The sequence below is a fragment of the Cibotium barometz genome, chromosome 26 (assembly GCF_041138505.1).
Source record: "Cibotium barometz isolate CiBa-2024 chromosome 26, ASM4113850v1, whole genome shotgun sequence".
In the NCBI taxonomy this organism is placed as follows: domain Eukaryota; kingdom Viridiplantae; phylum Streptophyta; class Polypodiopsida; order Cyatheales; family Cibotiaceae; genus Cibotium; species Cibotium barometz.
Window position 1 is genome coordinate 1,304,060 of NC_141071.1, and position 24,587 is coordinate 1,328,646.

Genomic DNA, 24,587 nt, shown 5'->3' on the forward strand with positions numbered 1-24,587 from the left:
ATATGTTGCAAGAGACCAAACTATAGGAAACAATGCAAAAACTCATAGACTCATCCTCAGTACTCATTGCCCTCTTCTTAAGTATTGCTAAACAGGCTTTTGCATCTTTGAATTGGAATACAAGTCATCTTTCTTATGTGATATTTTTACCCACAACTTGCCTTCTTGAGATAGGTAGATAGAATATATATGTTATATAAATGTCTTAGGAAGCCACATACAACTTGAGAGAGAGAAAGAAAAAAGAAGAAGAAAGCTGTATTAACATCTACTAGAGGCCGAACTCGACCTATGAGAAATCAATGTACAACTGTCAATGTCTACTGGATGTCCAAAAAAAAAAGGACAAAATGAACATGAAATAAACTATGAGAGTACTGAGCTAGTGGGGGGGGGGGGGGTGTTGGATGGAGCACTACTGCTAGAGGCTCAGTATGCAACCTATATGCGCAGGGTATACAAGAATGCAATGCAGATCTGTCTAGCTCCAACCAATACCATAATGGGGGTGTAATATGTGATACATAGGCGATGGCGAGGCAAAAATACCTCGGAGCATGATCTCCGGGTGTGAGTGTAAGTGAGCTAGCCACTCCTGGATATGGTGCTGATGTCGAGCCCGTATCTCTGTGATCTCCCTATGATGTAGTCTAGGAGTCTGGTAGCCAAGTGCTCTTGGTCTCCGTCTGGCTCGGAGGTCCGCAGCGCGCTGAAGTGTAACCCCCTCCTGTGTCAGGGTAGGCACTGGGATAGATCTCTGGAAAAAATCAATGAGCTGGAGCTGTCGCCCACCTCTCCCTGTGGTACGAGTCCTAGCAGTGTCTCTCTATGGCGCTGTGTGTCTAGCAAGAACTGGCCAAATCTGCGCTGGTATGCGGACTCCATGATCTAGCGGAGTAAGGGATGTCCACTGAAGATGGTGGTGTATCTCTCTCTAATGACACTATTCTCTCTCTTCGCGTTTTGCTGCCCGATGCCTTTTTCTCTTGTGTTTAGCTGCTCGGCGGCTTTTTCTCTTGCTCTTTGGGGATTCGCGAGTGCGCCAATTCGCCTATAATCCTTCCGCCTCTGCCACGTGGTAGCACCTGTGCCATGTCAACCGCCACTTCACACCACGTCACCTGGCAGCCGCCTCTGCCACGTCAACCGTACATGCTGCGCTGGCTGCTGACGGGCTGCGCTGGCTTCTACTCGGCTATGCTTGCAGGGCTGCTAGTTGGCTGCAGTCAACGCCACGTCACCTAGACGGCTATTGCAGGGTTTGTTACTACCTGGCTGCCCCCTTTGGCCACCCCTATGCTGCCCCCAAAAGAAAGAGAGTTCTTAGTTGCTGTACCTGCAACACAATAAGAGAGAGATACCCAAAAACACATACATGCAGATGTACAAACATATGAGCATGCACATACATGTACACACACACACACACCAAGCATGTATATGCACCCACACACGTGTACAAACTTACACATACACATACAAAGTAAAACATGATCAGTGAATGTTAAACATGCTTAAACATAATCACAGTGCTTAAGAAAAGAGGTAAAATACTCAGTCTTGTAACATACCCCCTCTTAAAACAAAGCAATCGTCCTCGATTGTTTATTCAAAGGATCTGCCAAACTGAAACAGAACCTAAGAGCACAACGAGAAAGCTATGTCCTGCCAACAAAAACAGAACATATGAATAACATAAATCAAGAGCATCCACCTCGTGAAATAGTCATGTCCCCCTGGATGCTTTACCTGCTCCGCTCATGGCCATCCCACAAGACCCACGATCAGCAATACATCATGAACATGAGTAAACATTGATGCTTATCAAATGAAAGTCTAGAATAGGCATCCCCATTCTCTCAAAAGATTCGTATATCCATGAATCAAACCGTGCGACTAGTACACATATATCATAGAAATCCCATAGGCAGATATACTATCAGTTCAGTATCTCGGGTGTGCTGATAAGAACACCAAGCGACTTCCAGATCTCATCCAAGCGAACTCTGTGACAAGGGATCAGAGTCACCCCCCTCTTGAGTAACAGGTAGTACTCCGGAATCCACAGCTGAACTTGTTGAAGCACTTTCTAAGGTAGGCTCCAAACCAAAAGCCTCGAGGTAAAGTTGTAGCATCCTCGGTGAAACTGCCAAGTCACCCTCCTCCATCCACTTCGAATCCATAGGTGAATAGTTCACAAACTTCACCAGATATCGACGTGAAACTTTTCCTCTTGACTTTTCTTTCGTTATGTGCCAAAATCTATTCTGGTTGAAGAATCTCATCTAGTTCGTCGACTTCTGGTTGTTGCTCATCAACCTAATGTATAGGCACCTCACCTCTAAAAGGTTTAAGAAGACTCACATGGAATGCATTATGAATCCTCCAAAGATCCGGAAACTGAAGACGATAAGAAACATCACTCATCTTCTCAATCACCTGAAAAGGCCCATAGTACCGCATACTCAATTTAGGATATAAGCTTTGTTTACCTTTCATTTTCTTGAGTCTAGCCTTCTCGAATTTCAAAAGCACCCAATCACCCAAATCAAAAACCACTGATTGATGGTGAAGGTTTGCTGCTTTCCTCTGTTTCTCTTGAGTCCTTTGAAGAGCCACCTTGACCTTCTTGTAAGCCTCATCCATATTCTCCACAAAACGATCTGCCTCAAAGATCTTATCTTTTGTACGTAGGATCGGAGGTACTTTCTTCCCGCCTTCCACAATCTCGAAAGGTGCCTTACCTTACCTGTCGAAGTGTGAATGGTGTTGTTGTAAGCAAACTCCACCAAAGGAAGATACTTTTCCCACTACTCCTTATGATCCGAAACATAACACTTTAGAAGATCCAATACAAGTGAGTTGGCAATTTCCGATTGCCCATCTGTTTGTGGATGAAAAGACGATGAGAATTTCAACGAAGTCTTCATGTTCTCGAACAATTCTCCCCAAAATAAACTCGTCATTTGAGGATCTCTGTTCACTGACAATAGATGTGGGCATAGCAGAGCATCCCAAAATTTCTTGTTATATTCTTCCAGATTGCTACAATCTCTGGAATCTAATCGATGCCAAGCTGTCATAACATCCACCTCAAAAGTCAGTGTCAACCATAAAGAAGAGAAGATTTGCTTGAACTCCACCCAAGTGCTAGGTGCTATTCCTTGATGAAGAAGTGTCGACCACCATTGAAGAGCATTTCCCTATAGGAAAGAAGCTGCCTTTCGTACCTTAGATGCCTCTGTGAAGCTACCACCAGAAAATGCCGCATCAAACTGTTGAATGAAGGTGAGAGCCTTCAAACGATCCTTTGCACCACTAAAAGTATCAAACTTTACTGCAACACCACCCTCTTTATAATCTTTTGGCTTCTCGCCCTGAACAAGATTATCATATGGATGTGGTTTGAGAAAAGAGTTGCCCACAGCATTAAATCCCATGCCCATCATACCACCTCCCATACCAGGCATACCAAAAGCACTTCCACCACCACCACCAAAAGTTCCATACATACCTCTTGGCATACCTCCATTCATACCTGGTTGCATACCATAGCTCCCAGTCATGCCCATGTTGGGTACACCCGTCATGGATGAAAGACAAAGCCTCCGCCAAAGTAACCAGGATGAGAAGTATTAAAAGGGTTTGCATGGATAGGTGGGGGAAAAGAAGAAGAAGAATCGGGGTATGGCTGAAAATTTGGGTGGATGGGAGCCAAATGTTGAGGCTTAGCTTTCTTCTCAGACCCCTGCTTCCATGGTTTAGAATCAGCTTTGAAGTTTTGTGGAAAACATGAGTCCTTCACGAGTTCCAATAATCCCTCCATCAAGCTCTGCATCTTTGCTTCATAGGTTGCATCGTCATCTTCAGCTTCTGGCATATCGGAAGGTATTTGGAAGAAGAAGAAAAAGAATAAGTGGAGCTAGAGTGCTCCTCCACAAAAGACCAATTGGCCCCAAAGTGTGGCGTCCACACAGGTATTTATTTATCACTCGAGGTCGGCGCAGCCCTTGTACAATCTCGAGAAGAAATCCCCTTGCTCCATGTAGAGAAGATCTCCTTGAAGTTTTCACCCAATTTGTGTTGTGGGATATTTTTTTCTACTTTATTTTAAAAAAATACAACGCATGGCACTTAGCGTTTTTTTTCGATTCCACGCTGCTCCTCTCTCTTCGCGATTTGCTCCTCGATGCCTTTTTCTCTTGCGTTTAGCTGCTCGGTGGCTTTTTCTCTTGCTTTTTGGGGATTCGCGAGTGCGCTACTTTGCCTATAGTCCTTCCACCTCTGCCACGTGGTAGCACCTGTGCCATGTCAGCCACCACTTCACACCACGTCACCTGGCAGCCGCCTCTGCCACGTCAACCGTACATGCTGCGCTGGCTGCTAACGGGCTGCGTTGGCTTCGACTCGGCTATGCTTGCAGGACTGCTAGTTGGCTGCAGTCAGGTGCCACGTGGCAACACCACGTCACCTAGACGGCTGCTGCTGCAGGGTTTGTTACCCGGCTGTCCCCCTTGGCCACTCCTATGCTGCCCCCAAAAGAAAGAGAGTTCTCAGCTGCTGTACTTGCAACACAGTAAGAGAGAGATATCCAAAAACACATACATGCAGTTGTACTACGAACATATGAGCATGCACACACATGTACACACACACACACCAAGCATGTATCTGCACCCACACGTGTGTACAAACTTACACATGCACATACAGAGTAAAACATGATCAAACATGCTTAAACATAATCACAATGCTTAAGAAAAAGAGATAAAATACTTAGTCTTGTAACAAGATCAATGCAATGATCTTCCGGTCGTACGGGTGGCAACTCATTTGGTAAGTCATCAACAAAACAATCATTGTACTCTTGCAAGAATTTCAGCCTATCATTACTAAGAGTATTTACATGTACATTATTTTCCTCAACATGACCCCGTACAAAAATCAAGTACGCAAAAACACTCTTTTTCATTACTTTCTTAATTTGTACATAAGATACAAGGGGAAGGGTATCACCCTCTTCACCAGCATCAATTACATGCTCTCGGCCTTTATGCATGAAGGTGATCCTGTTGGTCTTGTAAGCCTTGCTTGGATCAATACGTGTATGCCAAGGCTTTCCAAGCAATACATCACAGCCATTCAAAGGCGCCACAAGAAAATCCTCATGATCCACATAGCCTTAAATGTGTATGCGCAACTTGTCAATGATAGACATGACTTGCACTTCTCTACCAACAAAGGCAGCCCTTGCTTCAATTTGAGGACCCATGTCCTCCACTTCAATACCCAAATCAGCTGCCATATGTGTAGATAAGAAATTCTCAGAAGCACAATCATCAAACATGAACAAAGCGGACTGATCCTTAAGCTGTCCCCAAGCTTTACATACAACCCTGTCTTTGCTATCATGTGAAGTGTTGCCCTGCAAATTCGAAACCATATGCACATTAGGCTTTGATGCATTTACATTATCACGCTTCTTCTTGTTTGGGCATGCGTTTGCAATATGCTCGGTGCTACCACAAGTAAAGCATTCCCCCTCGCTCATATATTGCTTTTTCTCCTCCGAAGTGAGACCATAGTCTCTCAATTTGAAGGGACGCTTCTTGGTAGTGTTATTTTCAGTCTTTGGACCATTTTTATCTTGGTTTTGGTCCTTTTTAGGTGGTTGTCCATTATTTTGCAGGTTTTGGACAGCCCTCTCTTTGCCTTGAAATGAGGGTTTAGCCTTATTGGATGGACTCAATTTGAGTTCCAATTGCTCGATGGTAGTGGAGGTTGCGATTAGTTGATGTAAGGTGTGACCAGGATACATTTGTAATCCCGCTTTGTACACGAGTTGCAATCCCGATTGAAACCTTCTCTTCCTTTCCACCTCAGTGACATGCATAAATGGAGACACCTCCAAAAGCACTTTCCAAAACTTTTGTACATATGCATTCACTGTTTCTTCCTCATTTTGCTTCACCCAATCCCACTTCATTGTTATCTCATTCAATGCATTGGGAGGCAAGAATTGAGCATAGAACCTCTCCTTGAACTCTTCCCATGATCTAACAGGATTCGGTGAGAGCTTCTCCGTGAGCCGCCAATGGGCAGCAATGCCTTTCATAAACATGCTTACATGCCGGATCATGGATTTCTGAGTGAAATCCTCATCACTGAAAGCAATATCAAACTGGGCAATGATGCATCATATTTCCCATGATATGCGTCAAACTTCACAGATTTGTCTCCGGCTTTGAAGTCTCGAGACTTTGATGCATGTGCCTGCATCTCAACATGTTTTCCCCCATGTTTGTCCATTGGGACAGCCCCTATGACTGGCATCATTTTAGAACCAAAAGGAGATGCATAAGGCATAGATACATGTGCCCTGTAAGCATGAGACATGGCTGGCCCCTCAACATGCATTGATACATTTTCAACCATAGCTTCTCCCTCACGAGCACACTCGAAGGCATGAGTGGCATGAGAGATATACGGAATACCTGCACCAACAGAAAATTGCAACCCATGTTGCATGTGTTGTGCATGCACATTTTCAACTGGCAATGGCATTTGACATACATTTTGACCACTACCATAAACATTGTATCCTTCACGGGCTACATAAGGTATTCCTGCATGGCGTGAAGTCAGGAGGGACACACAATTGGAGCGTGTGTCTTAGTGGGAGAAATATGGCATTGGTACTCCAGACTTGGTATGTAACAAGTTACTAAGTATAACTTTTCTACGAATATCGACAATCTTATACTTCTATTCAATGATAAATGTTGATTTTTATTTGTAGACACGCATTGCCATGAGAGTTCTCTCACAAGACTAGTTCACGACCTTGTGATAGAAACTGGAGTACATGGACACTTTTCCACACCAAGAAGAGGAATAGGCTCTCAACTGCACACTTGGAGAGGCTTGTGTTCTATCATTGCAACTTGCGATTAATAGAGCAGAAAGGCAGCCCCATCGAGCCTCGCCAAGTCAATCCTGACAAGATTGATATCATAAAGTGCAAAGAGATCCCCGACATCCCTCAGCAAGAGAGAGATATCGATTCCATTTTGAATAAGGAGATTATAGCTACATCTCATGGCACACGATCCCAAGCACTTGCTAGTACCAATGCGACACTAGCAGATCATGAGGATGAGGCATTTGAGGAGGACTAGGCCAGTGGTAGTGAGAGTGAGGATGAGCGTGATGGAGAGGATAATGAGGATGATGAGCAGGATGATGAGTCTTGAACTCTCATGAGCCTTGAGTCATTCATCTATGTACTTTTTTGGATTTGGTGGGACAGTGTGTGATTGTCATGACTCTTGGGAGTCATCATGATTTATCTTTATTAAGATGTTTTTTATCTTTGTGTTAAGTGAAGTACCATACTCTTGGCTGCCTAGTATCATGTATGGAATGTGGATTCTAGAGAGATGAATATGGGTGTTGCTTTCTAGCATTGAATCACTGTTTACAATGAATAATAATGAATCCAATGTGTTTTCTAGAGAGATGAATATGGGTGTTGTTTTCTAGCATTGAATCACTGTTTACATTGAATAATAATGAATCCAATGTGTTTTCTCATGAGTCATGTTTTTCAAGTATTTTGCTTACTGAAATAGGCTAAGGCCTAAAAACTTATTTCTTGTTCTGTTGTATATTCTATGTTTATATATATTATTGTTGTACATTCTATGTTTATATATATATATATATATATATATATATATATATATATATATACCTAGATGAACCCAAGAACATGCCCAAATTCACCTTTTAGGAACGTGCATGTTATATACTCATGGTAGTCAACCCACAACACTATATAACTATCAACTCCATTATGCATATAGTATGGACTAGAAACTACGACATCCCCACTAACGTCATCAGTGCCCAATAGTGGGTGTAGAACACTGTATCAAGATATGCTCTCACACATGCACTCCACACACACACACACATAAGAGCATATATTCACACAAAGCCCTTCGTACTAAGTTTCTGTCAAACCTCTGGAGATGCAAGGTAGACTCACACATAATGAAGCCTAGCACTAAGGGAAGTAGCAAATAGAAAGAATTAGTACAGCAAATAAGTAGTTGATAGGGTAAATGCACCGCTAGAGATAGAAAGAATATATATATGTGTGTGTGCGTGTGCGTGTGTGTGTGTGTGTGTATGTATTTTTGCATTTTTGTTTGAAACTTTTTTTTGTCGTTTCAAAAAAATATGAAACTTTTGAAACGTTTCTGAAACCCATTTCAAATCAGGCATTTCTGAAATTCCTGTAACTATGATGTTAAGATCCTCTAGCTGTTGGGAAGCTAAAAACATAATAACCACGATGCAACAAAAACTAATTAATGGTCTCACAGTCGGAAGTAAGAAAATGTACATTTACCTTCAAAACATATGTTTTCACCTTCGCGATCGCAATCAAGCCAAAGAACAAGATAATCGCATCCGCGTGCTTCCTGTTGTAGATGTTTGCACACATGTGCCTTTTGCATATGCAAACACCACATGCCAAGTAGATTAATCAAAGTAGAGGTCATCAAGTTTGAAGACATGAATATCTACCACAGAGAAACATTTTGAAAAAAGGCGACAATACGTTTTAAAAAGTCAAAATATCAATCAAATTTCAAAAATGTTTCGAGCTTTTAGAGATTGAAGTGACATTTCAAAAATGCCAAAGTTGGATTTAAAAATTTTAGAAATATCACATCTATTTCCCAAAAAATGAAGTGGCATTTAAAAAATCCCCACAATCCAATTTTGGGGTTTTTGCAATTTCACTTCATTTTCACCAAATTGAGGGGAAATTCCCAAATGCAACTTCCCTTCAATTTTGGTGAAAATGATGTTAAATAAACAGACTAAAACGACCTTGCAACAAGCTCCATAGAGGGGGCTGAAACAAGGCTTTTTAAAAAAGCTGCATGATAACCTAAAAAGTTGGGCACCAAAAAAAAAAATTTGGAGGTTTCAGAAACGTTTCAAGGTAAACCATTTCGCAGGTTTCTAAGCACAAAACGTGTTTTTCGTTACCATGCCACACGACGCTCATACGCATCCACTCCATGCTTATACCAGGTTCCTAAAGGTAAGGCATCGTTCAATCTTTGGCCATCAAAATAATTAAAACAAGGAAAATACCTAGATGCACACACATGCACCATACACGTGCAATCACAAGCACACTACCAATTGAACACCTTTTTCATGCAATCACAAGGGTGAGTATGCACATACACCACTCATACGCACCCAAACTACAGTTTCAACACATTTTCCTTGTGTAAATGGCCAATACCTTGGGATTTGCTTCCGATTTTATTACAGGAGCTTGAAACAGATCTTTTGGATCTGTAGTCTCCCAGTTTTGAAACCTCGGGGGAAAGTCCACACTACCACAAAAAAAAATTGAACATTGAGTTAATACCGAAGATCGACAAAGAAAAGCAGACAACAAAAAATAAAAATACTAAAAAGGGAATCAAAAACATAACGTATAAGAAACAATAAAGATGTGCACCTATAACAAGATTAGGCCCTACCACATTATAAAATCATTAGAATGTGTAGGCCAACAAAATCTTACACAGAAAAAACATAAGTATACCAAAATGTGTTCAGAATTGATTATCAAGCAAGATCAGGTTGTCATAGACAATCTCTTACAACAAAACTCTTGCCAGCAATGGTGAAGTGGTTGTAGCAATCATATCGTGCTAGTTATACACTCCATCGCAACAAATATAAAATCTCTATTCAGAGAGGACAAGGGTTCACAAGGGACATTAGAAAACCTGGAAGAAATCTGTTCTTGGCCTCAAATGGGCCAGAAAGTGTGGATTACTTGGTCACTTACTTGCCACCCAGTGCAGAAAGCAGAATATCCAATGCCTCACCATTGTAGACAGACTCAGTGAATATATTGATCTCACGCAAAAACAAAAGGTAGCAACCATTGCAAGAATATTGCATCAGTTAGAGACACTCCACCCACACATTTTTAAAGAGGTCACTTCCAAGTTGAACCCGCAGTCAGAATCCAGATGGACAAACAGAGATATACAATCAGCTGGCATTTGATGTGCTGAAATGGTGTATCCATGGCAAGGAAGTCAAGTGAGAAGAGTAATCTTCATTGGTATAGGCGACTTTGAACAACATGAGATCATCCACTACAAAACCTAAAAACATATGAGGCAGCTTCGCAACAACCACACAGCTCCTGTCCTCAGTTACCCAATCAAATGGATCGTTCAGATAGTATCACAGTGTCCTGTGAGAATGCTTTGGAGTTCATCAAAAAAGGAATCGGTTATAATAGGCCAATTAGAAACATCAGGAACAGTAGCATCAAAAGAAAGAGGGTGACAGCTCGTCTTCCCATTACCAAACAGAGGCTTCACACATGGGAAAGAAGTGCTCAAACTCATCATTCCAAAATTTTGGACATTTTTCAATTACAAAGATGATCAATGCTGTTAACATACAATTGAAGAGCAGCTAGACTTTATACAGCATGAGGAAATCTTCATTCCAGAATTGGTTGTCTCCAAAGGTTCAAGAAAAAACTCAGGCAGTATTTACCTAATTTTTTACATACTGAAACTTAAATATGATCGTGTTTGTGGTCCATAAGTGTGAAAAGCCTTGGCATACAGTTTCATTAGAGAGCTATGCTAACATCATGAGTAGCTGCCAATTTCGAAGTTAACGACGCCTTTGATTACATTGGGTGGAGAAAATGGAGGTTGAGCAACATAAAAATGCCAGCAGTGCTCAAGAAGAGAATCAATCTGGAGTCTTAGATTATTGGATATGTGAGGAAAGATGAAACCCCAAAGGTCCTTAAAATCCTTTGCCCTGATAAGTAGGGCACTGCATACAAACAGGGCAATAAAGGCAATATACATATCTTAAGCTCCTTACAACCCTGGCAAGAAGCATATCCAGAAATTTATTGCCCCTGGAAATCAAAAAGGGGGGCAATAAAGGCACTATACATATCTTAAGCTCCTTACAACCCTGGCAAGAAGCATATCCAGAAATTTAAAGCTACCTCTTAGCATTTTCTAACTGGTGAAATCTCCCAAAACCTTGATTAAGCTTTCATGGGGTACCTGAAAACATGTCCAATAACTGAAGTGACTTTGTAACGCACTGGCATGCCCTTGAAATTTCCATTAAATTCATGGACATCCAAATAAGATCGTTTCACTACAGCCTGCCACAAAAAAACCATCATTAGACAAAGAGATGAATCTCACTGCAAGCTAAGCCTTTCATGCACCCCAATTTAAAGGGCACTTCATTTGCAACTAAATTCCACTATCATATTTACAACAAGTCCCTCATAAACAGGAAAGATCATAGAAAAAAGTGATGCGTATTGAAAACTCTTTCACCAGTCCGCTATATAAAAGGGTTCAAGGTTCCGAGGGAAAGAAATTATGATTGCCACATTATAGCAAGGCTACTACATGCAAAAGTGGAGCTTGTGATGAAGGATGTGAAAAAAAAAAGGAATGTGACAGAAAAATAGCAACATTACTTTGAGCATCCTCAACACCTGGGATGATGCCAAAACTGTGAGCATCAACTGGAATGTCTGCAGGAGGAGGAGGACTGGGGCCGCCAGGAGGGAGGGGGGGGGGGGGGGGGGGGGGGGGCAGGGGGATGTTTTGCTGTCTAGACTCTTCCCTGATTGCCTCCAAGTCAACATCAAATCATACTCGTTGAGGGGGGTGGGTCTAGGCTCTTCTTGCCTCCAAGTCAACATCAAATCATATTCGTTCTGTGTTGTTGAAGTTGAAGCACTTGTAATGTCCTTGCTACATACAGACACAAGCGGATGAAGAGCAGGAGAAGAGGAGGCCATGTGAGGGCAATTTTCAGCAGCCTATGGGATAGCAAAGAGGCAAAAACACCCAAGTGTGGCGCTCGCAGGCCCCCTAAGCAGCAGCCAGCAGATCAGACAGCACGCTGACCAGGTGGATGAGACTAACCACATCAGACTTGCATTGTTGGGACATGTGATACAACCCTTATATGTGTTATTGTGTGTGTATGCGTGTGAACCACCTCTTATGAGGAGATTTGGCAACACACCTGTGTGTGTGTGTGTTGAGTCATAACATAAGGTCTTATACCTACAACAAGGCATTGTACTCCTCAATCAAATATATTAATCAAACCTGCCGTGCCCAGCCTTTTGCTCTATGATTCCCTCGCTACCTCCCTCATCTGCTCATCTTCACACCATCCATAACAGCTTCACAACAGCTTGCTAACAAAAGCTCCTCTTTACATTAATATTGTCTCAACATCATTGAGACACTACCATTTTCTGTGCTACAGCCTACAACATTATGGCTCTATAAACCAGTACAATCGACAAGTTCTCCGACGCTGGGTTCCCTACCTGGCAAACCAAGATGCAGACCCTCTTGATGAGGGAGGGTGTCTGGAGCATAATCTCTAGAGTGTTCTCTTGTACAAGATGCGGGTGCCATCAAGCCAGAAAAGTAAAAGTTGTGGCGACAACACAACGAGAGAGCTATTGCACTAATCGACCTCACTATGGCAGACATTGTCGTTCATCACATAGACTTCAAGCAAACCACCAAGCAAATTTGGGACAAACAAGAGACTCTTTTTGGTAACAAAATCACTAACTCTAAGGTCTTCTTGAAGTTGAAGTTCTACGATTTGAAAATGCTTGATAATGAAGAATTAAGTGATCACCTTGCCAAGTTCTACTCACTAGCTAGTTCAACACCTCAATAGTCTTAAGTGTGAGCCTGATTATCAAGACAAGGTGGAAGTTCTCACAAAGAGTATGCAGATGTTACCCGGTTTTAGCAAACCATTGAATCATCATTTGAAGACATGGTGGCCTTGCTACTACTTGGAAAAGACAGAAGAAACAAAGAGAGTCAAGCAAGCAGCAGTGTGGACTATGACAAAGCTTTTGTAGAAGAACAGAAGTGGAGGACCAACAAGAAGATTCAATGTAGGTACTACAAGTTATACCCTCGATATATACGGGTATTCAGTCCACTCATCGTGCACACCTCCCGTGCCATGATAGCGCTCCAATTACATAATGCGACCGAGGTAGCAAGTCCAGCACTTTAGTCACCCCCCTCGCTCCTAACTGGGATAAATGAGAAAAAGGAGCTCTTTATAGCATCAAGGCCCTTGCTACACACAGGAAGGAAAAACACACCGAAACATAGATACAATCAGATTTTCGGGGGACTACCCGGGGCATAGAACCCTTATTGACTCACCCACGCGTAAGGACAACTAGAATGCCGACTCATCGTCTACCTCATCAAGGGAGACTTGGGCTGTTGCAACGATCTCCTCCTCAGTAGTAGGTTCTTCTTCATCTTTAGCAACAAGCTTTACTTGGTGTTTTTCTTGCTCTTTCTCTAGCTTTTTGAAGTGGTTGGCCTCGCACCCTACATTGGAGTGTTATGTGACACACTAGCTCTACATCAATGCAACATTCATCACTAGAATTTTACCTTTTTTTAGTTTGTATGCCGTAACCCCATTGTGAGCCCCAATCCAAGACATGTCAGATACGAGCTACATAGGTAAGTCTCCACATCCATAGACAGTCTGCATGTGTCAACCCTCTTACCCACTTGGAGAATTCATCGAAAAGGGCATGTAGAAGTCAGATCCATAGCATAGGTCTTGCAGTAGCTGCATTTACGTGCATCGATAGGTCTATGGGCCAGCCAAAGGCCAGCCCATAAGGGCAATATCTTGGCCATAGAGGGCATAGGCAGCCAGTCGGCAGCCTACATATGCCCCTATCTCAGGGCTGTCTGGACCGACCATAAATAGGCCATATAAAAGCAGCCCTTTCCATTCAGCCTAAATCATCCATCACACAAATCAGTTCACAGCATTTTCCAACAGTCCAAGTGTGCCTACAGCCATCGGCTCCCTTGTGCATACTTTCGTCAGCATTCCCAAGGCTTCCACGAATAGCATCTTCAACATGCCACCAGCATATGTGCGTCTGTCACCATCCTCCAGAAATCTGTGCCATGCCGAAGGATTTATTGGAGCATGATGATTCACTCATGTAAAAGTTGGTGACTTTAATGAGTGATTAAAGTTCTTTACTCTAAGTCACTAAGAAGAGTTGGTGACTCTAACTACTGTAGTTATGCATTTATGCAAGGGTTGGTGACCCTAGTGTCTACATAAACTCATGAAAGAGTTGGTGACTCTATTCAGTGAGTATATTAACTCATGGAAGGGTTGGTGATCCTGGTGATTTAGCTGGGCTCATGCAAGGGCAATGGCTCTAGTGAGTACAGCATTTGGATCTAGCATGGGTGGTCCCCATGGTCACGACAATTTTTGTGTACAAGATGGCAAGTTGGGAGATTTAATCCAAATCGTCGCGCACAAGCATTTGCCTGTAAAGTGCACTTGCATGTGTAACTTGTTTTGTTTGCTTGGACATTGTATGGTATTTTGCTTGTGAATGTCCACGGGTATCGAGGACGCCTGGACGCGCGTGTGCACACCTGTTTCGGACTAAGGCAGTGAATTTTGTGTGTTTTGCAAGTGGTATGTGTACACACTCAACCTTATTTTATTATTATTTCTTTGTTTACTAAAGTCTATGGTTGCAAGTTCACATTCATTAAAGTTTGGGCGGACAAACTTATATTTTATAAGAGTGTTCACATCGGACTTGACTATTTTAATGAACCGGGACCAATTATGAGGTTTGGGCACCTGGGCACTGGACCAAAAGTCCATGAATTACTAAAAGAGACCAAGGAGTTTATTTTGACATCCACGAGTTGCTTTTCTGGATGCTTGGGGTGTGGAGCAAACTAAGGGCAGCCAAGAGAGCTGGTCGACTGCTTCTCTAGAGAGCACATGGGCTGTGGACAGCAAAGAAGGGAGATATGAAGCTGGCCGACTACTTCTCTTTAGTGCTGGAACAGAGTACAAGTCGACTGTTGATGTACCTATGGCAAAGCTCGCCGACTACTTCTCTCCTCTTTAGTGCTGGCCGGGTTGTACACGCGCTACAGGACCAGACAAGTTGCACATAAGCTCCATAGGGCTGGTCGACTTTCTATATTGATTCTCTTTTAGCTGGCTGTACTGAATTACAGCAAATCTCAGCCATACTTCATGGGATTCCTTGAGATGGACCAGATACAGGTTGTGCCAGGCTTCAACACAGCTTCATGGGATGCAAAGAATGCAGCAAGGTAGCAAATGGAGTGGTCTGCAACAACAAGCAAAGCTAGATGCAGAATTCCCCGAGGGTGTGTACGCACAACCAGTACATCATTGAGCTCTCAAATCAATTCCAAAGGCCTAGCAACAAGCATGATCAGTTCTGGTAGGTGACCCACCACTATGTTAAGGGTAAGGGAAAAGCAGACATAGGGATAGCAATGGAACATATGCTCGGTCCTTCAGCAAGACTTGGAAGTGGAGATCAAGAGTGGAAGGGGTTCACACAAAAATATCAATCAAAGTCAAAAGTTAGTTAAAGTAGCATGTCAAAGTCAAAGGCAGTAGTCCAAGGAGGAAGGATGACACAGTGTCCACCCCGTCATCAAGTTTAGCATGAGGGGATGTCATGTGCACGCCCGTCCCATGGCTAATCTTCGGCATGAACAGCATTTATCCTTGATTAAGTCAACATTTAGCATCAATAGCATCATCTTCATTACTATAAATAGCATCAGTAGCATCAACAGTACCATCATCATCGTCAATAGAACCATTATCATCATCAGCCATAACATTATCAACATCATCAATAGCACCATGAGGGCTTGGCACCCTGTGGGCAACCAGCAAGGAGGCATGACACAAGGTGTGGGCACCAAAATATTCAACGCAACTATGTAAATGAATATATAAGGCATAAATCATGTCCAATAACAGGCCGACAGCTTTAGCAACAGGCCAACCTGAACCTCAACAGCATATATAAGCATGAAGCCATAAATCAGTCCAAGCGTGCCAGGCACGATCCCCAAGCTCCCACACAGTCTCAGGTGCCAGCCAAGAAGATATCCAATAATCTGGAGTCTCGACTTGGCACGTAGCGCGAACAAGGCCACCTGGCCTCAAGCCAAGAGCCAAGGCTATCCACCAAAGAGGCATAGAAATCTGAGAGAAAGTGAAGCAAATATAAAACATAGATGTAGGCCCAGCTACAAGACCTGTAAATACTGGAAACTGATGTTTATTGCTGAAATCTGAGCACGAGGGAAGCCCGTAGGTACTGTACAATGGTAAGAAGCAGTAACAATTGCTAATGACCTCAACTAAATGCTGAAAAATGAGATGAACTCGGGGGAAAGGGAGTCAACCCTTTTATATTCCCCCAGAATGCTGGTCGGCCAGCTGTAGCAAGCCGACAGCATGGCAATAGCATAAAATGCTACAAAAGATGTCTAAAAATACCCAAAAAAATGGTAGAAAAAATGTTGAATAATCCTTGCTCAGAAATGGCAATGCAGGGCCTCATAAATGGCCAATACAAGCATGAAAAAAGGTGATGTAGACCCTCTAGAGATGATATAATCCAACAAAATCAGCCCCAAGGGAAAGGCCAAAGCCATATCCAAAAGCCAAAACAGCAAGTACACATGGAATAATTGCAAGTACACCAAGTACATTTGATACATCAACAGTACAAAAGGTATGTATGGGTAACCTCCACTCCTCACATGGCCATGTCGATGATGAAGGTCATGAGAAAGAGCTTTTAACAATAAAACTCATATAACAACTTGTTTTATTGATTTTAGGGTAATCAAATCTTCTAGAAAGCAGTTTTAGGATTTGTGCACAATTTCACGGTTTCTACCCAATCTGTACATGATGTATGTGTGCAGTGAGCACGTCTATACATGTCCATACACTTAGGGTTTGGGTTTGGTCGTACAATAGTAACAGAATCAAATGTGCAATAGCTTGTAGGAGCTTGTAGGAGAACGACATGGTGATGGAAGTTCTCCCATAATCACGATGATGATCCTCCTTTGCACAAGAGGCTACACAACATTATATACACATGCACATGCTTTTCATCTACACACTTTTTTGTAAATGCTTTTCACCAAACTAAGGTTTAAAACCTCAATAATGTGTAATGTCCAAAATCTCCCAAGTGCTCAAAAAAACAATGTGTGAATGCTTTTACTCACACGGTGCCCAATTAATCAAAAGTCTGGCCTTTAGTAATAAACATATCGACCATTAAAAATAATGATATCAACGAATAGAATAACATGTTTTAAGCATGTTTTCCACACGACGGGTTTTCCTGTGAGTACCATGACATGGAGGACACACGCCCTCCATAATCCAAGGACTATCTTGTTCTCAAGTGCCTGTCAAGATGTCCAAGGTGCGCGAAACCCATATTTAATTAACCTTCCATTCCCAAAGCTTGTTCAAAAGTCCATAAATCCAATAAATCTGATAAAATATTGATAAATGCCTATAAATCCTATAAATCATGGAAATGGATAACGCCAACTACACAAGTCAGACACTTTGATCATATCTCTAGATTGTGCTTTATCTAGAAAATAAAAAACCTTGTGCATAAGGCCAAAATGGCCTACCAACTAACATAGAATATAACTAGAGCGTCCCCTAAAAGTTATTCTCACAAGACAAATCAAACAAATAGACAATGGTAACATAGAAAACCTTAAAGAAGCAAAATAAACACTAGCGAGTTTTGACCAGGTACTGTCACAAAATTCCTTACAACTTCTATTTTTCTACGGTTCATGTGTGGCATGTGGAGCCTGACATGACATACATGTATGGCTGGTGTAGCCTGACATGATAGTACATGTGTGGCTTGTGGGACCTGACATGGTGTACATGTATGGCCCATGGAGCCTGACATGATGAAATTCTCTGCGACTAGCTATCTTGGAGATCTTTTGTATTTATGTTATGGGAAGGTTTCGGAAGGATCATGAGCCCTAGACATTTTATCGGATACAACTGCGCAGATGAGTGTTTCTTCCAATATAATTGCACTCATGTGTGTGCATGACCTTGATTTTATCTTTGAATGACTTGTCTTGTTTGCCTGGACAATGCCTGAGATTTCTGCCTGTGTTATCAATGGGGCCGGGGACGCCTGGGCACCCTGTGGACATGTATATGCACACCTGTTTGGGACTGACTGGTGGTCTACATGTGTTTTGCAGGTGGTAAGTATTCCCAAAAACTCAATTTCCAGCTTTATAAGTTCACATGTTAATAATTATTGGTGCAGGTTCACACTCACTTATAAGTGGCCGGATAACTTATAAGTGAGTACCCGTTGAGCAGGACTTATTCAATACACGTGGCGGAAAAAAACTGGGCACTCGACATTATTTGGACCTCCTTCAGGTAGGCGCCTTTTTGGACCAGAAAAGCACACGTGTGGGCTATTTTCAACAAGGAAGCCCTATTATGGGAGAAAACTCCAGTTCTGGGGTAGGCGCCTGCTTTTCCGGGTGCATAGGAGCTGGTCGACTGCTCCTACAAGCTGTTTACAGCCTTCTATCGCAAAAACCTAACAAGTGCATGGGAGGTGCTAGCCGACTCCTTCTGCATGTTCTCCACTGCTGGCCAGCTGATTTACAGCTTGAACAGAGGCTGGACAGAGGATAAAAACAAAGAGGAAGAGCTAGTCGTGGGCATCTAAACAGTTTTCCTTCTGACCGGGGGCTTGCAGGCTTGTGTACAACTGCTGGTCGCTTTCTTCTGAAGCTACTGAGGGCTGGTTGACTGCTGAAAACAGCCTTTGAGGGCTGGTCGTCTTGCTCTATGTGCCAAACAGGAAGAAGACAATGATGTTGAGTTGTCCCGGGTTGATGTGGGAGCGCTATTGGCTATCCATAGTTGTCTGACATGTGCTTGATGCCGGGAATACTCGCTTGTGCTGAGAATTGTCAGCAAATTCAATTTATGTTATGTTTTCTTGTTTTCATATTGTATTGGAAGAAACAGGTGCAGCCAGTTGTGAACCCTGGGCACCCGCAAAGTTGTATTGGAAGCAGACTCCTTTTTGGTAATCTAACCATAAAGGCGGGGGGGGGGGGGTGTCAGCCCATGTCACGATTGTGACGTGTTTATATATCAGATTCTCTCTTCATTGCTGATTACTGTTGCAGATGCAAAGAGTTACCAGCCAAAGGGAACCCCTACCCTCGACTGGTTGCGACTCTTCGTCGAAGGATGTACCTCTTCATCGAATAGCCACATCTCTTCGACGAATGGTTGTATCCCTTAGTGAATGGTTGTGCCTCTACATCGACTGGACATATCCCTTAGCCTAAAAGTTGTACCCTTTCGTCTAAGGTCATGTCCTTTCATCAAAGGACATGCCTCTTCAAATGTGTCTCTTCATCTCCTATATAAGAGACCTATTGTACTCAGTTTAATAACAACAAGTCAATTCAATCTTGTCTCAAGTGTTCTCCTGAAGGTTCTTGTTCTAAGTTAATTACTTAAGTAGTAATTAGTACACAATATGCAGGATTAACAACATAATCCTCACAGTGGTATCAGAGCAAAAAATTTTCCCGGGCCTACGGTTGTGAGCCTCTCACCCTCTCCGCTCTACTCTCCTCTCGGTGTTGTATGGAAGAAGCAGAGCGATGGTGGACTTGGCGTGAATCCTTGCTCGCAGTAATGTAAACAAGCAGCAAACTTTTTTCCGCCCTGTGAGATGCCCAAACCCAAACCCTAAAATCAGTCCAAACCCTAACCCTAAAATCAGCCCGTCCAAACCCTAAAATTGGGTGTAGCAAGTGTTGAATGGAAGAGCAGGAGAGAATGCCCCATTTAATTCTACCCAATTTTGCCAATTTTGCTTGATTAAGCATTTTCCCAATTTTCTATCAAAAAAAAAACGATGGGAAGCAGAGAAGCAGAAACTCACATCAAAGTGCTTGTAGTATGCCTGTATTCTACTGGAGGCCCTCATCGCGTCTTTTCGGGCTGCATTTCTCTCCACGCACGGTCGCCACCTTTCGATCCTGCCTCTTCACGTTTTCTTTTAAAAACGTGACGTTTCATATATATAAAAAAAACGAAACCAAAAGCCTTATAACTTAAGGCTTACATTAAGCCTTTTAATATACGTGGCTTCCACCAGCCACGTAAAGCAGCCACCCAACGGCAACTAGCGCTAGCGCACGCAAGGAAACCCGCCAGCGCAAGGAAGCCCAAGCCGCCGGCCAGCGATTATTTTTTAAAAAAAAAACAAAGGAGTACCCCACGGCCAGCGATCAGCACAATCTTAAAAAAAAAAAACCCAACGGGCGTACGCTAATGTGAACCGGCACCCCCAACCCCCCGGATGCAGCCCTCTTCATGTATGCCCCTCTTGTCTTGGCAATGACTTTCTTGGCATGTAAGGCTTCCACCAAACCCTGCAGTGCAGAATTTTGTTGCTGTCCAGAAATTACAACAAGCATAAAGTGTTGAAAGCGGCCTCAAATCCTCATTTTCTTCACCGATTTTCCTTCTCGGGCATGAAATGAAGGCATTTCAACTACTCTTGAAGCCTTCTCTGGCTCCTTTTTCGTCACACTTGATCCCTGGAGAGCCAAAGCCTCCTCAAGCTCCCGACAAGCAACTTCTCGGCGTACAACACCCACAACAGGTTTCTTGTCCTCAACACAGTTTTGTGGAGACCACCAGACATGAAATAACTTCGTTCGAGCCTCTGCATGCTCGTCGCAAACATTCTCAACATTACAACAGTTATGAGAAAGATCCGTCTTTGAATCACTAGCAGCAGAAGCCAAAGCAGCAATATGAAGCTTTCAGAAGATCTCCCCTTGAAGAGTCATCAATCTCTTCGCAGTGGGCTCACATAGTGGCACATATTTGCGACCCTAGTCGAGTACTCGGTCGTGAATGCCGCAACGCTGGACAAGTTCCCCCTTGCGAGCCATGCCATGCTCCTCCTACTCTGGAAGCCTTAATACCCGCTGATAAAGCTGACGATTCAAGAGGTTCTGGTTCATGTGTGGCATCCCAAATGCACACAACTTCTTTGGCTGTGGTCCAGGCAAAAACAAAAGCCTTGTCACCGCCCCTGCAGAATGAAGTCTTTGTCTCTTACACAATAACCGATGCAATTGCAATGGTGAATGAAGATTCTTCAAGTCTGAAGGCTCCAGTTCTTACCTTGAATGGTACAAAGAATAATTCTCATACAGACTCTTGCAGTATGACTTCAGTCACTGCCTCTTTGGACAATACTTGTCCTAGTCTCGATGCACTATCTTTGCAGATGAAAGAGCCTTTAAACAATACCTCTTCTTCATCTACGACAACCCTTGAAGACATCCGTGTTACAGACAAGCCAATGGAATCCCTTTCAGATTTCCAAATGATGGTCACTAACCAAATGCAAAGTTTGGTGACACAACCCTGATATTGGAAAATCAAGACAGTTTGCTTATGGTTTCTCTAAAGGCAGATGAAGATTCAGTCTTTTCTTGGACAAAGCTCGAAGTTACCAATGATGTTAACAAAAGAGTTCCAGATATGATTCTCATACTTTCGGTAAAGATGAGACAAGTTGCAGATGCAGTTAATATTCAGTTTGGTATATGCAAGATTGTTATGGTCAACAATAATGCCATGACATGGGATCTAGCAGCTAGAGCTTTGGATGCAGAAGCAATTCAATCATTTCCCTTCTTCCAGAGTCTCAACAACCACCCCTGGGTTTTATTTTAAATGGGAGGGAATGTCACGATTGTGACGTGTTTATATATCAGATTCTCTCTTCATTGCTGATTACTGTTGCAGATGCAAAGAGTTACCAGCCAAAGGGAACCCCTACCCTCGACTGGTTGCGACTCTTCGTCAAAGGATGTACCTCTTCATCGAATAGCCACATCTCTTCGACGAATGGTTGTATCCCTTAGTGAATGGTTGTGCCTCTACATCGACTGGACACATCCCTTAGCCTAAAAGTTGTACCCTTTCGTCTAAGGTCATGTCCTTTCATCAAAGGACATGCCTCTTCAAATGTGTCTCTTCATCTGCTATATAAGAGACCTATTGTACTCAGTTTAATAACAACAAGTCAATTCAATCTTGTCTCAAGTGTTCTCTTGAAGGTTCTTGTTCTAAGTTAATTACTTAAGTAGTAATTAGTACACAATATGCAGGATTAACAACATAATCCTCACAGCCCATCTTCTGGCCCCTAGTGTGGTGTACTGTGCAGATGTCATGTTTTATATGACATGCTCGTGTTCACTTGCCCTTCCGTTTACATTGGTATCAGAGCCGGCTTTCTACACAATTGTGCCTAATATGATGCTGGATATGGCTGTAAGAAGTCATTATCCATGAGAGAAGGTTGGGATTCTAAGGTAGCCATCGTCTTATTGTCGCGCCTCGAAAGAGGTTACCTTTGATTTAAGCGGCAGTGAGCGTGTGGAAAGACTTCGTGGCCCTCCTGTCTGTGTAGGGACACTGTTGCACCCTTGCAATCTATTAGGTATCATACTTGGGGAACTTGTAGAGAACGATTCCGGGCACGTAAAATTCTTTTCTTTCTAAAAAGCTGGAAGATACATTATGGCCAGCGAGTCGGATCATTCTGTGGAGGAGTCTATCACCCATACTCGCCGCATGTGGGAAGAAGATAGAGACAAGGATCATGTTGGGGGCTTTGGCGGATAACGATCCACCGTTGTCTGCCAAGGCTGAGGATCAGCAGGATATTGATGCCTTGATGAATGAGCTTGAAGAGCTCCGTGCTTTGCAAAGAGATCTGATGTACAGAGTCATTGAATCAAAGTCTCATGTCAAGGCTGATGTGGTCACTTTTGTTGTAATTGCGCAATAGATGGGAATCGACAAACCTTGAGAGTTGGTTGTTGCTTAGTTAAAAAGCCGTGGCGAAGTTGTTTCCAATGATGAGGACAAGTGGGTCTTCACACGGCAGGCTCACACGCTATCCCGTGAAGGGAACTTTGATGATGTTGTGAGAGGGCATGCAGCCCGCACTAGTATATTTCCGATTCCTAGAATCGATGATATTCTTGATAAACTTGAGGGAGCTGCTTGTTTCAGTCGCATTGACCATCAAATTCGAGTGGTACCTCATGATGTACACAAAACGGCTTTTCGAACATCATTTGGATTATATGAGTATTTGGTTGTGCCATTTGGACTTACGAATACTCCTGCAGATTTCCGATTCCTCGAATCGATGATATTCTTGATAAACTTGACGAAGCTGCTTGTTTCAGTCGCATTGATCTTAAGAGTGGTTACCATCAAATTCGAGTGGTACCTCAAGATGTACACAAAACGGCTTTTCGAACATCATTTGGATTATACGTGTATTTGGTTGTGCCATTTGGACTTACGAATACTCCCGCTACTTTCAATAGAATGATGGACATAATTTTTAGACCTCACCGCCGCAAATTCACAAGAACTTTCTTTGATAATATTATCATTTTTTTCAAAGAGTGAGGCTGAACGTAAAGAGCATCTTGCCATTGTTTTTGAAGAGCTAAGGAAACATAAGCTTTTCATCAATGGGAAGAAGAGTGAATTCTTCTTGTCAAAAATTCACTATTTAGGGCATATTGTTTCCAAGGATGGAGTACGCATGGATCCCGCAAAGATTCAAGCAATCAAGGATTGACCAGAACTACAGAATGTGCATCAAGTTAGGAGCTTTTTGGTTTATGCTCGTATTATCGTCGATTTATTCGACACTTTGCTTTCTTAGCTTCACCGTTACATGATCTAACGAAGAAGAAAGTAGCATTCCGTTGGTTGGAACCCAAAAAGACAGCTTTTCAGAAGTTAAAGGATGCCATCATATCAGGGCCAGTTCTTATTATTCCAGATTTGCATAGACCTTTTGTGGTCGAGTGTGATGCATGTGGAGATTGGTTGGGGACTGTTTTGAACCAAGAGGAACATGCAGTGGCTTTTGAAAGCCGCCGCTTGCAACATGCGGAATTGTATTTGCAGGTTTATGAGAAAGAGTTGTTGGCCGTTATTCATACCCTTCAAACATGGAAGCATTATCTTTTGGGGGCTGAATTTATGGTAAAAACAGATCACCAGAGTTTGCAGCACTTTCTTACACAGCCTAAACTCTCGGAAAAGCATCTAAGGTGAGCAAAATTCTTGTCCATGTTCCATTTTCAGATTTTGCATACCCCGGGCAAGAAGAATTTGGTGGCGGATGCTTTGTCACGCAGGCCACAAGTGCATGCCGTAACTAACGCCTACCATCAGAACTTATCAAGGATGCGAGATATGTATGCTTTAGACACAGATTTTCAGCTTATTCATGGTACTGCTGTTCCAGCTTATTCGATTAGAGATGGGTATGATGTAGAATCGTATTTGTGTAGTGCGTGAATTACGCCAAAAGGTTATGGAAGAGTGTCATGCTCCACCATATGCTGGTCATCGTGATATTCTGGCTACTACACAAGCTTTGGAAAGATATTTCTTTTGGCCACCTCTACGCA

At 42.7% G+C, this 24,587-nt stretch overlaps 1 protein-coding gene across 4 annotated transcripts in view; it reads right to left on the reverse strand.

The window, feature by feature from the left end:
- The window catches only part of LOC147623557 (DNA topoisomerase, type IA, core), a 51,171-nt gene that overhangs the window by 16,485 nt on the left and 10,099 nt on the right, over positions 1 to 24,587 (reverse strand). For 2 of the 4 annotated variants that reach the window (XM_086820106.1, XM_086820107.1), the window contains exons 3-5: positions 11,151 to 11,254; positions 9,332 to 9,425; positions 8,417 to 8,516 (exon numbers count right to left, since the gene is read on the reverse strand). In XM_086820106.1, the coding sequence (XP_086676232.1) occupies positions 8,417 to 8,516; positions 9,332 to 9,425; positions 11,151 to 11,254 (298 nt within the window). Of the gene's footprint in view, positions 1 to 549; positions 1,299 to 8,416; positions 8,517 to 9,331; positions 9,426 to 11,150; positions 11,255 to 24,587 lie in introns of those variants that run through there. The other 2 variants (XM_086820109.1, XM_086820108.1) reach the window with 1 other exon arrangement.